This window comes from Apostichopus japonicus, chromosome 20 (assembly GCF_037975245.1).
Source record: "Apostichopus japonicus isolate 1M-3 chromosome 20, ASM3797524v1, whole genome shotgun sequence".
Classification (NCBI taxonomy): Eukaryota; Metazoa; Echinodermata; class Holothuroidea; order Aspidochirotida; family Stichopodidae; genus Apostichopus; species Apostichopus japonicus.
Window position 1 is genome coordinate 11,641,138 of NC_092580.1, and position 15,732 is coordinate 11,656,869.

Here is a 15,732-nt window from a genome sequence, read left to right on the forward strand (position 1 = left end):
TTTTTTGAAAATTGTTACTAGCCAAGTCGGTCATTTGTTTTCACTATGTAGAAAATACGGAGAAGAGATATTTTATTTATCTGTTAAATAATAGTGAGTGTCATACTGTCTTGTTCATCCCTCAGATTAAAGAAAGATCGAGAGAGGCAGGAGGAGCTAGCCAGGAAGCGGCTGGAGGCAGCCCGTCAGAAGAAGAGAAGTTTGAAATCTATCCAAGAGGAGGTAGACGAGACCGTCGTCAGTAACGGAGACAGAACAGCGATGCAGGTATCTGGGTCATTCCATTAAGAAGGGGTCAAAATGTGACAGTTTTAGTGTATCATGGTCATGATGGAGCTGTCCCCATATTCCCTGTGTAATAATGGTACCTTCTACTGAAAATAGACAAAGTAATTCAAATATCTGTAGGGTTCCAACACTGTGGGATGATGAGGGGGGGGGGGCGCGGCTGACCTGGCCTCCTAATAATTTCCATAGCCCAGTGATTTTACGTAGTGCTATTTGGTGTTTCCATAGGTCGCAATTTTGACCCCAGTGAACATCTCTCTGACTACTGTCTCTGGGAAACTGGGAAGTGAATGTTTAATGGCAAATGTGTGCAAATTGTCTCCATATATATTTTCTGAAAGATAGTCCACAGTGCTTACCGATTTGTGACTGAATCTAAAACACACAGATACCTGATGCTACAATTGCAAAAAAAAAAATGATATGTACATGAAATTTGATTTACAGAGGTATTAGGTTTTAAAATTTATGACATCGTATAGCATCATGGCCTTTGACCAGTAAGCTTTATGGGTGCTCATACTGAACCAGAAATAAGTTAATAACAGCATGATGTTGTTCAAACAAAATGTCCACATTATAAATTGAGATGTAAAAATGTGTATTGTGCCCTCTTGTAGTTATCATGGATTTTCAAAATAATATCAATTTACATGCTCAGTAAACTCCTTTCAAAAAATCATGATATGTGTTTGAAACTTAAACATTCCCAAGTCACGTTTATGGTAATATTATTATGACTTTACCACAATTCCGTCCTCCTCTACTTGCTCTACCTCGCAAAGGATGGAGTTCTGAAGGCCCTGGAGCAGAAACACCTGAAGGAGAGGCAGACCCTGCTAGTGTTGCTACAGACAGAGTTCTCCGAGGATGAAAGACTGGTCGCTGAGAACATGAGTGGCGAACATAGAGTGGAAACAATGCAGAGACTACAGCACAGTATAACAACTCTCGCTAGAAGTGAGTTCTTATTACGAAAATATATCACACTCTGCTTTTATCTTAGGAGGGGTCGTTTTTTTTTTTTTTTTTTTTTTTTTTTTTTTTTTTTTTTTTTTTTCCATCTCATTTATTCAAAAGTATCATAACATATGGTACACACATGTTTAAATTATTATTACAATTACAATTTTTACATTATTTACAATTCTGATTACTACAATGTTATGTCAGCTCAATGTTACAAAGGAACTGTTTACAAAATGAGAAAAATGTTTCCGAACTGAGTATTTTCCCCCCTCGCTTCTCTTATAAATATATGTGAACATATAAATACCAGTACACATACATAATTACAAAGATATACACATATATGTACATTCATACCTAAATATATATACATTCAAATATATGTATATATATACATGCATACAAAAAATATTAATATGTTACATATTATTATAATAATTAATATTATTATTTTTATTAAAATTTTTATTATAATTATTAAATGTTTATAATTTTTATTATTATTAATATTATAACTATTAGTATTAATAGATAACATAGGTTATACATAAATACAATTATAATCAAATAATAAGCAAAATGTAACTTGTGTTAAACAGATATTCTAAAAGTGGACATATTAGTAGCATATCTAGCATATTTGTACATATGTAAAATATCAGTTCCCTAATATTGCGGGGATATGTTTAAACAGATCTTTCAACATACTGAATCTTGTCTTCGCATTCTTTGTACAACCATTTTTCGAATTTATACAAGACTCCACCTTCATAACAAACTTCATTCTATAATAAAAGTCATTAACTGAAGGAAGAGTTTCATTCTGCTTACAGATATACAGATAATATTTACAATGCAAAATGAAGAAGTTCATAGGGTGGTCCAGGACCAAATTATAACCAAAAAAGAAATCACGATTTGTCAAAATAAATTGTCGTCCGAAGAATAACTGTTCTGCATCTAGCAAAAAACTAGATGTAATATGGCAACTCCAAAACAGGTGTTCCACGCTCTCTGTCTCAATATGGCAAAAATTGCAGAGCGGTGATTCGACTTTATTCATATAGTACAATAACTTATTTGTACCTAATACCCGGTGTAAAAATCTAAACTGGAAGTACTGAATTTTTGTATCAGAGAGGGCAATGAATGGCATCTTGAAAATAACCGCCCAATAATCTTCCGTTAATGTGAAGGAGGCATTCCACTTTACACAGGCACGTGGCGGAAGTGAAATATGTCTGATTAAACGTGGGTATATCAGCCTCGAAACACTTGTGATACTGGATAAACGATCGATAACCGAATCTTCACTAGAACGATCGATTGTTTTCTGCATCGACCGTTTCCAATCACGGGGAATAGCGGAAATAATGCCTGTCAGCCGAGTGAAGGGAAAACTAGGAGGGGTCGTTTGATGTACACAATGTGAATAGGGAATAGAATAGAACATATGCAAGGTTATTGTAGTTTCTTTATCTACAGAGTCGGATATCAGCTTCTCGCTGGTGACATTTCACGATTAAAATGATGAAGAGATGCAACAAGTCACTTTATGTTAGAGGCGAGTCAAAATGAATGTGTTGTCAACAATTAACATGCTAGCTGTCAGTATCATTATTGAAGAGTGTTGTGGGGTCTTAAAGAATGACTTTCATGCAGAAATTAGTGTTTTAGACAGAAGTTGAGTGTTAAAATACTGTTAGCAGTGTTACTGAATGGTCTGCAACATATTAACCTTTTATGCCTATGGTCATCTTTGAAGGATCTGTTGTGACACTATGCAAAAGATCCAACAATGTGTATGTCTATTTATGTGGGTATGTCTGTCCATGTGTGTATATGTGTGATTTGAATGTTATACAATGATTGGGGTGTATGACCAGCTTAATAGCCAAAACCTGATAGAGAACTGCTTACCTTCATAATTAATATTTAATATAAACAAGTGACAATGAATGAGTTCATACTTTACAGTCCTATGAATTTGTGTTTCTCGTACAGAACAAACAGAAGAGCGTATCCAGCTGCTCTTGGAAGCTACCATACTGAAGATCGTTTCCAGGACAGTCTATCTGACCAAAGAGGGAGGGTCAAAGGTCAGTGTAGATGATGTAATGGTGACCATCATCGCTGACCTCCAGGACCAACAGGATAAAGAGAGTGAAGCTCTGATCAAGAAGTTAGTCGACAAGGTAAAAACAAATAAAAGGCATCCTTAATTTGGTTGTAAAATCTTGAGATTGGCAAATCAAATTGCAGGTGGCAAAGAATATGGGTGCATGGGTACTAAGTAATAATTGGTAATGAGATATGATGTGTGAAAATATCAGATATTGTTATCATAATCCAGCACTGTAAATGAAGGAATTGCAGGGAAATGTTAAATGATTTTTATCTTAATTTGGTTAGTTTGATTTTGGTGTGAATCAAACTTGGCTATGAACATGATGCTACTATATGACATTCCACATAAAGCAGGTGGGTCATGCACATTGGGTTAGAAATGTAAAAAGTTAGTGATTAGCGATTTTTTATGTGGAAGAGAATTAATATTGTTTTAAAGTTTTCTGGGCTCATACATACATCACTTATGTTTGTGAATGATAAGTTTGGTTCTTAAGTTACCAAGGTAGGCTGAATTCTGCTCTGCTTAGCAACAGGAAGGTACATTGATAGTGGTCGCTATTTATGTGCTAGTATTGTAGTCCATAGGATCTCACTCTGTGAAATGGAGAAATCATTCAGTCAAAGGCTAGCTTTGTTAATCAGATATAAAATGACAGTTTGTAGAATGAAGTAAGCATTTGGAATAGTTGCATTCCCGTACATGTTAGGAACAAAGAAGCTACATCTGCTGTAACAGTCCTTATGAAATGCTAAATAGAATGTCAGTAGAATGAAGTATAAACCATTACAGATAGTAATTTGGTTCCTACATCGTTTTGCAACAGCCAAGCTTCAATGTTAACAGACTAATAGTCACTGTGTGGACAATGGTGTGTGCACAACATAATGTATTATAGCTGTCTGGTGGTGAAGTCTGTAGACTGAAGTAACCAATCCAGATAGTTTGGTTCCTTCAACAACAGCCAATCATTATTGTTAATAGTTCTTTGCACATAGGCAAAGGTTTTACTTCACGGAGGGACAGTCTGTAGAAGGTAACTACACAACATAATGTCTCATAGTTGACTGGTGGTGTCGTCTGTAGAATGAAGTAACCAATACAGATAGTTTGGTTCCTTCAGCAACAGCCAATCATCTTTGGTAACAGTTCTTTGCACATAGGCAGAGGGTTTAATTCACGGAGGGTCAGTCTGTAGAAGGTAACTACACAAAATAATGTAAAGTAGCTGACTGGTGGTGTAGTCTGTAGAAAAAAGCATTAACCATTTGAGATCATTTCGTTTGTCACAGTCAATCCTGCCTCTCACCCACAGGAAAACTCTTATCTGGTGAAGATTCAACAAGAATTGATCGAAGAGACCAAGTACGGAGTGAATGCCAACGTCACCTTCGTTGTGACGATGCCCGACCTCGTCAAGAAGACTGACGATGAAGAGTTGGTGGAAGCTCTGGAGGATAAATACGATGCGTTGAGAGACAAGATCTTGGCTGATGCTCTCATGAAACAGGTAGATCTTCAAGGACTGCTTTCCACCGAAAAATTGAATTCAATCTGGAATTTTTGGGCAGCATTCAGGAGTTATGATACAACGTATCATACTAAAAGACATAAATAATATTAAAGTACAAAAGAGTAACAGATCATAAATTACAGAACTAAACATGGCTGCATGTCTCAGTGTGTAGAGAACAGGACCCTCCCCACTTATTTGCCACATACAGTAAACAAACACAACATTACAAAAAAGCCATTGACAAAAGGTTATTGCTCAAATGTTATTTGTTAAAAAGGTTTGAGAATGTTTTTGCAACTTCCTTCTCTCACTTTTCCTCTCATGTTATACATTGAGGAAGGGGAAGGGAGGTCAGTTTCTTGGTTTACACCACAAAATTTCATTGCCCCCAAATTGCCACCTCTACCCCCTCCCCTCCCCCCACACTTTTTGATGCTCTTCTACCAGCCCAGACTTTGGCATATAATGTATGAAATCACTCCATCATGTTCTTTCATCCAGCTGGGAGCTAAAGAGTGGGCCAATCTATCGGAGAAGGAGAGGCAGGCGAGGTTGATCAAGTTACGTCTCCAGGAGAGGAAACTACGGCAAGAGGGAAAGTTTGATGAAGCTTCCGCTCTCCTCGGAGACGCCGCCAAGAACCAGGCTGCCCTCGCTGCCCTGATGGGGAAGACGAGGAAATCTCAGGAGGAACAGATGCGGGAGAGGTTGGAGAGGAGAAGACAGAGAATGGCATCCGGTGAGAAATTATAAAGATCTCTTACATCTCGTTTGATCATAGTTTGTTCAACGTGAAATGAATAGACCTTTCATCTTATGTAAAGATATATTTGTTTTTGTGTTTTGTATGCATACATGTTTATATTAACACGGGTGTATGTATATGGTATATACATATGCATATACTTATATTTATATGTATATATGCGTGTGTGTATTTGTATTCAATTGTGTATGTATGCATATGTGTATATACATGTATTGTGGATGGTGGGGGTGGGGTGGGTGGGTTATACGTATTTGGTTGGTGTGTGGGTGGATATAAGTGTTACTGTTTTCTTGTATTGTTCTCTCTATTTACTTATGGGAGTGCTCTACTAGCCAAGCCCTCTGGGCTTTTTGGAGTTCTTCCTTTCACAATTTTCCCTGTTGTTGATATGTTTTGTCACTTAGTTAACTTCTCTGTATTTATATTGTGAAGAAACAAATAAATGAAATGAAATATGCCTGAGATTTGAATCAGTTTGATGTTTTGTCGTTGAGAAATATAAATTACATTTTGATTAGTTTGGACAGGATGTCTGCATTTATTTTACTTTGAGGGTGAGATGTTTTATTGTTTCTTCTTTTGAATGTTTCTTCTTTCCAACAAAAGGAATGTCCGAGGAGGAAGCCCAGAAGCTGGAAGATGAAGAAATACAGAAGGAAGAGGAAGATATGAATAAAAAATCAGAAAATATACTTCAAGAATTAGAGAATAGAAAAATGGAGGTAAAGTGTATTTGAGAGTAGACAGTTAGCAGTCTGTTTGTTTTGTACATTTGTTATTTCCATGTGTGTCTGCATATATGCTTAAATATCAACTCCTTAGAAATAATGTTAAATTATCGACTATCAGTTCTTAGAGCTAATCATTTGCAAATTTGATTTTATTAAGCTATGGTCCTGACAATTAGCTATTTTTCTTTATTAATATTCCTGGGTGTGTTAATTTATTTGTTTTTATAGTTTCTATGTGTATATTGAGGTAAGAACATTTTTTTCTCTCTTCACTAGGAATGGTCTACTATGCCAAGCTCAAAACTCCATAGAATACATCTAAATGTCATATAAGCTACTCTGGGTTTATTTGGGTTTACTCTGAGCTTATCTCGGTTTTGTTTGCTGTTAAAAATAAACCCCTAGATAGATGCTACTGTAAAGGTGTTTGTATTGTCAGCTTGCTTCACCCCCATTAATATTTCTTCATAAAAGTAAAGTGATGAATTAGTTCTGGCATGAATTTGTGTGTTTTATGTCTGTCATTCCAGGAGAAGGCTGAGCTTCTATCTTCATTGAAAGGAGATGGTTCAGAGACCAAAGACACCATGGTGGAAAATAAATATGATGCTTTGAGGGACAAAGTGTTAGCCGAAGCTCTCATGAAACAGGTGATTATTCTTTGTCCTCCTTTTTTTTCAACTGATCTGCTTAAAATAATAATGACATAAAGGACAAGTTTACTCCGAGACATTTATGAAACAAGAACAAACAAAGAAACTATCCATTGCATGTGGACCATGAATAAATGCTTCGGGTTAACACAGTTATTGTCTTTACAGAAGATCATACAGAAGATCATAATGTGTTGTTCTTACTCTAAAAATTTTGTAGCATTTATCAAATATTTATATTTATGATATTATAAAGTGGTTTTGTCGGGTATAGTCAATAAGGGAAACTCAGTTTCACGGTACTGTTAACATTTTATGATAGATAGTTATTTTGTCATAACATTTCAAATGTATTTCTTTTCTGAAAATCAATGACAACTTGATATGTTTGTACCCTCTCTCTCCAGATGGGAGATGCAGACTGGGCCAAATTATCCGAAAGAGAGAGACAACAGAAGATAATGCAGTTGAGACTGCAGGAGAGAAAACTGAGGAAGGAGGGCAAGATTGACGAGGCGTCCGCGTTACTGGGAGATGCCATGAAAGCAGATGCCGCCCTCGCTCTGTTGAAGGAGGAGCAGCGTCGAGAGAGGGAGAGACGTCTGCGAGAACGACTGGCTAAAAGGAAGCAGAGAGCAGCGCAAGGTTTGTAGTTTCATCTTGAGTAAAGTGAAGGGTTTTCTATAAAATGTACATGTGTTTGGTAATACTATGTTTGTTGAGGAATGCAATAAATGAGAAAATGCTACCAGTTGCAAAAATCTTTTTTCCGTGTTGTTTTGTCATTGTTATTTTTGTTTAATAGTACTGGTGTTTAGAATGAAATATTTTAGAATTAATTTTTTTTTTTTAAAATTTTGTCAGGTATGTCGGAGGATGAAATTTCAAAGCTGGAGAAGGAGGAGGAGCAAAAAGATGAAGAGGAGATGAAAGAGAGGCAGGTGAACATCATGGAGGCGATTGAGATAATAGAAACACAAGTAAGTATCAAGAAAGAAAAGTATAAATAACAAAGAGAGAAAAACAGAACAATCCAAAAAACTCATGAAATGGTTGGAAGTCTACAATTTCTGCCAATTTAGTTTTTTAGGCTCATTTCACCAAGATTTGCCTGAAGGCCACAGAAGTGTCCTTCCTATCTTTTAGGTTTTCTTGATCACTAAATTGTCCTTCTCAGGGAATAACTTATCCATTATCCCATCTAAAAATGCTATGCAAAAGTCCAAATATGTATCACACTTTTTTTCACACATGAACCAACCATAGCATTTCATAAGAGACAAGATTTGGCACCTTCAAAACTGCTACACGAAATCTGAACCCTTAATTATTCCATGCTTCTTCTAAATTTATTCTTGAAATGAAATGAAATTTTGTTATACTATTCAAATACTCATAAGATAATGGACTACATATGCTAAGACATGATAACATTTGTCCACTATTTTTCAGCTTTATATCATAAAGGAATAATTAACCCTTAGTAAGATAAGATAAGATTCACTTTATTAAACCCATTTCGGGTAATTAAATGCTCGATGTACAGAATAAGATTGATATAACGTTAAAATACAGCACATGGAAATTGACTCACATAAAACAATAAGACAATAAAAGTTATTGACTTACAAGCCTCAAGGATATGTAAATTTTTGAATATGAATGGTTGTCATGGTGATAGCATTTTCCTGAGATGTTTTGTACCTGTTCTTGCTCATATGTTTTTGCAAACTGTAAGAGTGCACGTTTTACTTCTTTTTCCCCGTTTTGTTCTCGTAGGATAAAGATGTTGAATTGAGGCTAAGAGGAGAGCTAGAGAAAGAAATTGAGGATAAATATGATGACCTGAAGGACAGATTACTGGCTGAACTTCTTTTGAAGCAGGTAGAGTGGTCTTTATTTAAATTGATGAAGCAAATACATCTCTCGGAAGACATGTAGTAGTTATTTCCATTGATTACCCTTATTGTCTTTAATTACATTGAGAAGTATTACAACAGTCACGGTTAGATGTTAACAGGTACATTTTGGACTGTTTGTTGAGGGTATTCTACTGTTTTGTGAAATTCATATGTAAGATCTCTATGTTCTTGTGTGTGCTGTTTGTGTGCACTCTCTCATGCAGACCACTACCTTACTGTATAAACATGGTTCTAATTTACTCTTAAATTCTTGTATTAAATTTATGCAAATTTACTTTTCTGATGAAAGAGATAGAGCTATATTCATTAAAGCAAAGATTATTGAGATTTGTGACTTCGAGCAGATCGGTGGGGGATTTGGATCAACTTGCTGAGCTTTGTTTTGTTTTTTAGTATAATTGCATTCTTGTAAATTTTACAAAGAAGTTCTTCCTCTCTCTGCCCTCCAAAACAAAATCTGCACCTGCTCATTTGTGAATGTTCAGGTTCAACAGGCATGCAACTTTTTTTTTTTTTTTTTTTTTAATAACTATTGGAGTATTGCTATTAGGAATGGTACTCAAGACTAATTTCTGGTTCCTCCTAGCTCGGTGCTGCCGAGTGGGCCAAGCTCTCGGAGAGAGAGAGACAAGCCAGACTCTTGAAGCTGAGACTGATGGAGCGACGGCTGAGGATGGAAGGAAAGTACGACGACGCGGCTGCTCTTCTCGGCGACCTGGCAAACTCACAGAGGGCGCTGGAGCTCCTCCGAGAAGCAGCCCGTCAGGAGAGAGAGAGGCGGTTACGAGAAAGGCTGGCAAAGAGGAAGCAACGAATGGCAGCCGGTATGGATGGGAGGATCTAATTGATTATGTTAATTAATTAATCATTTATCTTACACCTAGTCTCTGTATGTTGTCAAGAATGTTGCAGTTGCCTACACCTACACCATATGTTCTGCAGCATGGTTGGGCAGTCATTATCATATGGATATCACTGGCGGGGGGTGGGGGAATAGTGGGTTTGTTTTGTCCCTCAGCAGTTTCAGATCTATTGTCACCTCCAAGCTACACAATACACTATAGTTTAAATTAAACTTTTCCTTTATGCTGTAAAAAGGGAGGCTTTTCCATAATTTATTTTTTTTATTTTTTTTATTTTTTTTTTCCATCAGGAATTAACTCTTTTAATAGATTTAATTGCCTTATTCTTAGAGAGGATTTTGTTTTGCTTTCTGCATCAGGTATGACTCTTGAGGAGGCCTTAAAACTGGAAGAGGAAGAAGCAGCAGAGGAAGAGAAGACAAACAAGCGGGAGAAACAAGATAATGTGATGGAGGCTATAGATACTCTCATGTCAGAGGTAAAACTCTCAAACATGCATGTTAGGCTGCATGATGTAGGCTGAATTTGTAACAGTCTTGAAGTTAGTTCTGTTTTTGATATTTATTGATTTATTGATGTGCTAAACTCTCAGAATTATTCTTTGACCTTGAGCAACATGTTCCATAAGACTGGAATATCTCCGAGAGGCAAAAATGCATTGAGCAATAGAGATTGAGTAAAGTGTGACCAATATTTGAATTTCTAGCATAATTTGGTGTTAAAAAAAACTGATAACTTTTTAAATTAATTGATAGCAAAAGTGGCTTTTCACAGAAAGACCTGACACTGACATCCATTGTACCAAGTCTATGGAACTACTGCAAGAATAATTTGTTATCTTGTTTTGGTGAATTTCTGATTCTAAATTCAGCCTGCTGGCAGCATGAACAGTTCGGTACTTTTATCTAATAGAAAATAGGATATTCGTACTGCTCATACTGTCAATACGAGTGCTTTTGAAGCACGACATGAAGAGTACACTGTGTTAAAGCTTATCCCAACTGAGAGTGATGTGACCAAAGTTAGTAGCTATAATTCTGCAATCTAGCCTTTTCTTATGTGGTAAAAATGTCTGAAGTACAACCGTTTCTCCTTTGAAAATAAAAATATCTTGAATTTCTTTCTCGTTTCATTTCCATATTCCAGGAGAAGAACTCTTTGCTACAAAAGTACGGCAAAACGGAGACCGATAACGTGGAGGATAAATATGATGCAATGAGAGACCAGATGCTGACTGATGCTCTTATTCAACAGGTTCTAATGACCTTAACATTTCATTCTTTAATGGTCTGATGTACAGCACTTAAAACGTCAGTCAGGTCAGGTCAGGTCAGGTCAGGTCAGGTGACCTTTGACATCATAGGATAATCCAATGCAACAGTCTGCTTTTCCCTTATCCTTAGATATTGGTCTGATATACCTATTGACCTACTCTGTTTTGCATTTTGAAAATGTTGTAGTTTGAAATACAGCTGGGTGAGCAGAAAGAGCAATTTAGTCAAAAATATTCAGTTTTTTTAATGTTTTTTATCATTCAAAACATCAGAAAATCAACATTCAATGTAGATCTGTGTATGTGTGTAAGTTGGCTTGTTCTGTTTTCGTAAGTAGGCTTTGCACGTCCGTATTTATCAAGTTTTTAATTTTTGCCAATATCTCGTCCCTCCCCCTGCCCTTTGGTTATTTTACTGTTATTTAAATTACACATAACAGCTTCTATTAGAAGTATCAACAAGTGGATATGACCTGTAGCCATCTATTTAATGTTCAAAACAACTGTATTTTTTCTCATGAATTTTATTTTGAAATATTTTAAGATGGGTGCTGCAGAATGGGCAAAGCTTTCAGAGGCAGAGAGGCAGCTAAAGAAGATGCAACTGCGACTCCGAGAGAGACAGCTGAGAAGAGAAGGGAGATACGATGAAGCGGATGCCCTGATGGGAGACGCCATCAAGAACCAAGCCGCTCTGGAGATCATGATGGAAGCAGCTCGTAAGAGACAAGCTCAGAGGCTCAGAGAACAGCTGGAGCTGAGAAAGAAGAGAATGAATGCAGGTGGGTTCATATTCAGACATGCAACGAAATATTGTATCTGTGTGGTTTAACTCTGTGAATAGAAATCACCTTCCTTGGCTGCTCGCAGTTCTGGATGGAGTATTGGCATGCTAGATGAACAGCTCTTCTTTTATGGTTATGGGGTTGGTTTTATATTTTTGTTTGGAAACCTTGAAGACTTTAACTTTTAAGAAATCTACTTTGCTCTATACCCAACTAAAAATTTATCCTCTTTGAAGACAATAAGTTTTGCCCCAAGTTATGCTAGAAAAGCCGATCAAGGTCTCTTTGTTTTGTTCAAACTTCAACAAGACTTTTACTGCCACCCTCAAAACATCTTTTCATGACTGGGATGTTTAATTGTCTAATGTAACACTTCTCAATTTCTGTGAAATAATGCAGAGAGTTAGATTCTCATTTAGGATCTGTTATCAATAGTAACATGCTAAATGTTTAGGCCAATACAGCTGACCTATCATATGGCTTAGAGCAGTTAGAAAGAAAAAAACACCCTATAGACTGTATAGCTAATGTCTCTGTGCTATGTGAGTTTTGAGACATCACAATAATGTGTTGAGATATCACAATAATGTTTGAGACATAATAACGTGTTGAGACATCACATTAATGTGTTGAGATATCACAATAATGTGTTGAGATATCACAATAATGTATCCATTGTGTCAGGTTTCTCTGAGGAGGAGATTGTTCAGATGGAGATGGAGGATAGTGTCCAGGAGGAAGAGATGGAGAAACACAAGAAACAGAATGTAATGGAAGCAATAGAGAAGCTGTTAGATGAGGTAAGGACAGTGTCAGTGACAGACTCTTCTGTGTGAGAGACCAGTTTAAAAGTCTGCTTGGTGACCATCAAGTGTGAGACCAGTCAGTCTGATTGGCGACGATCATGTGTGTGTAGGCAGTTTCCTCTGAAAAATGAACAGAATAAATGTTAGGCCAGTGAAATCTAAACGATGATAATAGCACATGTAAGACCATAGGGTTGGTTAATGTATCATCATTTATGTGAGACTAGTCAGTCTGATTGGTGGCCAACATGTGTGTATGACTGTTTAGGCTGGTTAAGAAACAGCACATATGTTAGACCATGCAGTCTAACTGGTGGTACTCACTTGTACCAGACCATTAGGTCTGGCCAATGATCATCATTTTGTGAGACCCGTCAGTCTGATTGGTGATCAAAATGTGTGTATGACTGTTAAAGTCTCACATGGGTGTGTCAAATCATTAGGTCTTAATGATGAATACCTTGTGTGTAAGACCAACGAGTCTGAATTATCAGTATGTTATCTGTAAGCCAGTACAGTCTGACTTGAAGAGACTGGTTTGACCGCTTTCCTATTTCTACATAGTAAAAGTTACATTGGGAAGCCTACCTTTATGGAGAATGCTCGTCTTTTAATACATCTGAAGTCAAACAAACCTCTTCCTGCTGATTAACTCATCCAAATCCCTCCTTTGTTTGCTCTCTCTGTAAATGTTAAATTAAATTAAATGATGTGTTTTATCACAATTATGTTAAAACTTTCATATTTTGAAGTGGAAGTTTGATATCTTCAGACAGGATTAATAAATGACATTATAAAGTTGTCATAGGTATTAAATATTAACTAACAGTTTCTTTATACTGCATTGCCACTAGTGGGTAAATAATTAACTATAAAGTTCTCAACATTTTATCTTGATGTAGGATGTCAGTTGTCTGGTTTAAATTAAGTGCGGATGTCTGCTGGTTGATATGAAATGATTCTTTGATACGCATATGCTTTTGAAAAACTGTTCACAAGCTCATATTATTGCCTCGGCATAGCATGATTTCTGACATCGATCTTCCTTGATTTATTTTTCTCAGGAGAAAGCTGATATTCTCTCGACTATCAAGAAACCAGACAAAACAGAAGTCATGAAAGATGTAGAGAGAAAATATGACGAGATAAGAGACAAGATTCTCACCGATACCTTGATGAAGCAGGTGAGTGAATTTTCTTTCTGTTTTGAAGAAAAATTTGAGTTTTACAGAGCTTCGTTAAAACCCAAACATCGCCTCACCTTTACGTGACACCCTGTATTTCTAACACATCTCGCAGATGACGGATGCAGAATGGGCCAAGCTCTCCGAGGCCGAGAGGCAGGCCATGAAAGTAGAGCTGAAGTTGAGAGAGCGGGAGATGAGAAGGCTCGGAAAGTGGGAAGAGGCGGCCCAGCTTTTAGGAGGAGCGGCCAAATCCGAGATGGCCCTCCAGGTGATCCGAGAGGCGATGAGAAGATTGCAAGAACAGAAGATGAAGGAAAAGCTGGAGGCGAGACGGCAGAGATTGGGAGCAGGTAAGAGATCGTAATTTTGGAAAGAGGAGGATTATCAGATACAGATATATCATTCTTTTTAATCTTTACTTTAAGATTGTCTTTGACAGGGCCACGGGTAGGGTTTGTATAGATTTTCTGAAGGAGGGACAAGTTGTCCCAGCATGGAGAAGGTGCCTTAGTTGTTCCACCTCCCTTTCTTGTTAGAAAAATAACAGAATGATTTTGATGGTTACCTACATGAAAATGGTACTAGATTTGAAGTTTAAAGTTGAAATAAGCCCTGTAGTAAGATCAGAATGGTTGAAGATAAAAGGTTACTATCGACAAGTCGCCTTTCTGTACTCTCATTGGATCATCTATTGAGAAAGAATTTCCACTTTCTATATAACAACTTTGTTCAGATTCCTAAAGCTCCAGTCATTGCTTAAAATTTGGTTAATCCACCCATCCTGAGTCTCACAAATGATAAGGAATAAGAGGACATAAGAAATAAGAGGACTTGTGCAGGGAAATGTATGGTAACTCTAACTGGTTACATAGATACATCAAGAGGAGATATATATACCTGTGTTTTTAAAAAGAATGTGCTAATGTTGAATTAGATCAGGCAATCTGGCAAACTAAAGGGAATTAATAAGATGTAGACTGTAGTAGATGATTTATTCAATCCTATAGAGCTATAGAGTCAAAGTCAGATTTCTGAAATTGTTTGTCTTAATTTTGCAAGCAAAACCTTTTCAAGATCATTTTCAAAATTTTCTATTGCTGCTAGTGTACTGAGATATACATGTCATACCAGTACAAGTGAAATAAACAATAAATAGTTTAAAGGGAGTGACTTCACATTTGTGGCCTTATTGGGCAGCTTCAATACTCTGAATTATATTTATGTAGAGCTGTCGGTCAATATTAATTTTTCTAACTCTGTTTGATATTGTTCCTGTATATATCTGCTGTGTTTGCCATCAAATGTTATATAACATATTGTAAGTACACATTAAGTATATAGTACATTATCGTACATAATACATATAGTACATTATAGTACACACTAAGTAAGTAATACAAGGTGTCAATATAAAAATTAAAAAAAAGTTTCCCATCCAAGGTCTGACAGAGGAAGAAATTGATAAACTTGAAGAAGATGAGAAACGAGAGGAAGATGAGGTTGATGAAACCAAGAAAGAAAATGTGATGGAAGCTATTGAAACTCTTCTGCAAGAAGTATGTATGATATAAGGACAAATATTGCAATACTGTCAGTTAGAACGTATGGAGTAATGTATAGTTAATTGCATATTATATGTTTGGTTGTAGGGCTTTTATGTGTATAAATCATTTTTAAGAAAAATCACCCAAGATAGAGTCTAGGAACGAAAACCGAACAACTTGATCCACTCTCAACCCTAATCCCCTTAATACGTTGAGACTCTTTATCTATGTGATCATCGTCACGGTGACGGTAATTATGTACATGTATGTGAATATTCAATTTAGAGGTGGAGTTGCT

General features: G+C 36.5%; 1 protein-coding gene across 1 annotated transcript in view; it reads left to right on the plus strand.

Annotated features, from left to right (window-relative positions):
* The window catches only part of LOC139960843 (uncharacterized), a 56,645-nt gene that overhangs the window by 18,103 nt on the left and 22,810 nt on the right, over positions 1-15,732 (plus strand). Inside the window, exons 21-38 of the mRNA XM_071959442.1 lie at positions 126-267; positions 1,074-1,248; positions 3,262-3,452; positions 4,701-4,895; positions 5,403-5,640; positions 6,277-6,392; positions 6,932-7,051; positions 7,462-7,699; positions 7,919-8,034; positions 8,834-8,938; positions 9,563-9,800; positions 10,199-10,317; positions 10,986-11,093; positions 11,657-11,894; positions 12,582-12,697; positions 13,768-13,887; positions 14,003-14,240; positions 15,331-15,446. Of these exons, the coding sequence (XP_071815543.1) occupies positions 126-267; positions 1,074-1,248; positions 3,262-3,452; positions 4,701-4,895; positions 5,403-5,640; positions 6,277-6,392; positions 6,932-7,051; positions 7,462-7,699; positions 7,919-8,034; positions 8,834-8,938; positions 9,563-9,800; positions 10,199-10,317; positions 10,986-11,093; positions 11,657-11,894; positions 12,582-12,697; positions 13,768-13,887; positions 14,003-14,240; positions 15,331-15,446 (2,929 nt within the window). The remainder of the gene's footprint in view (positions 1-125; positions 268-1,073; positions 1,249-3,261; positions 3,453-4,700; positions 4,896-5,402; positions 5,641-6,276; positions 6,393-6,931; positions 7,052-7,461; positions 7,700-7,918; positions 8,035-8,833; positions 8,939-9,562; positions 9,801-10,198; positions 10,318-10,985; positions 11,094-11,656; positions 11,895-12,581; positions 12,698-13,767; positions 13,888-14,002; positions 14,241-15,330; positions 15,447-15,732) is intronic.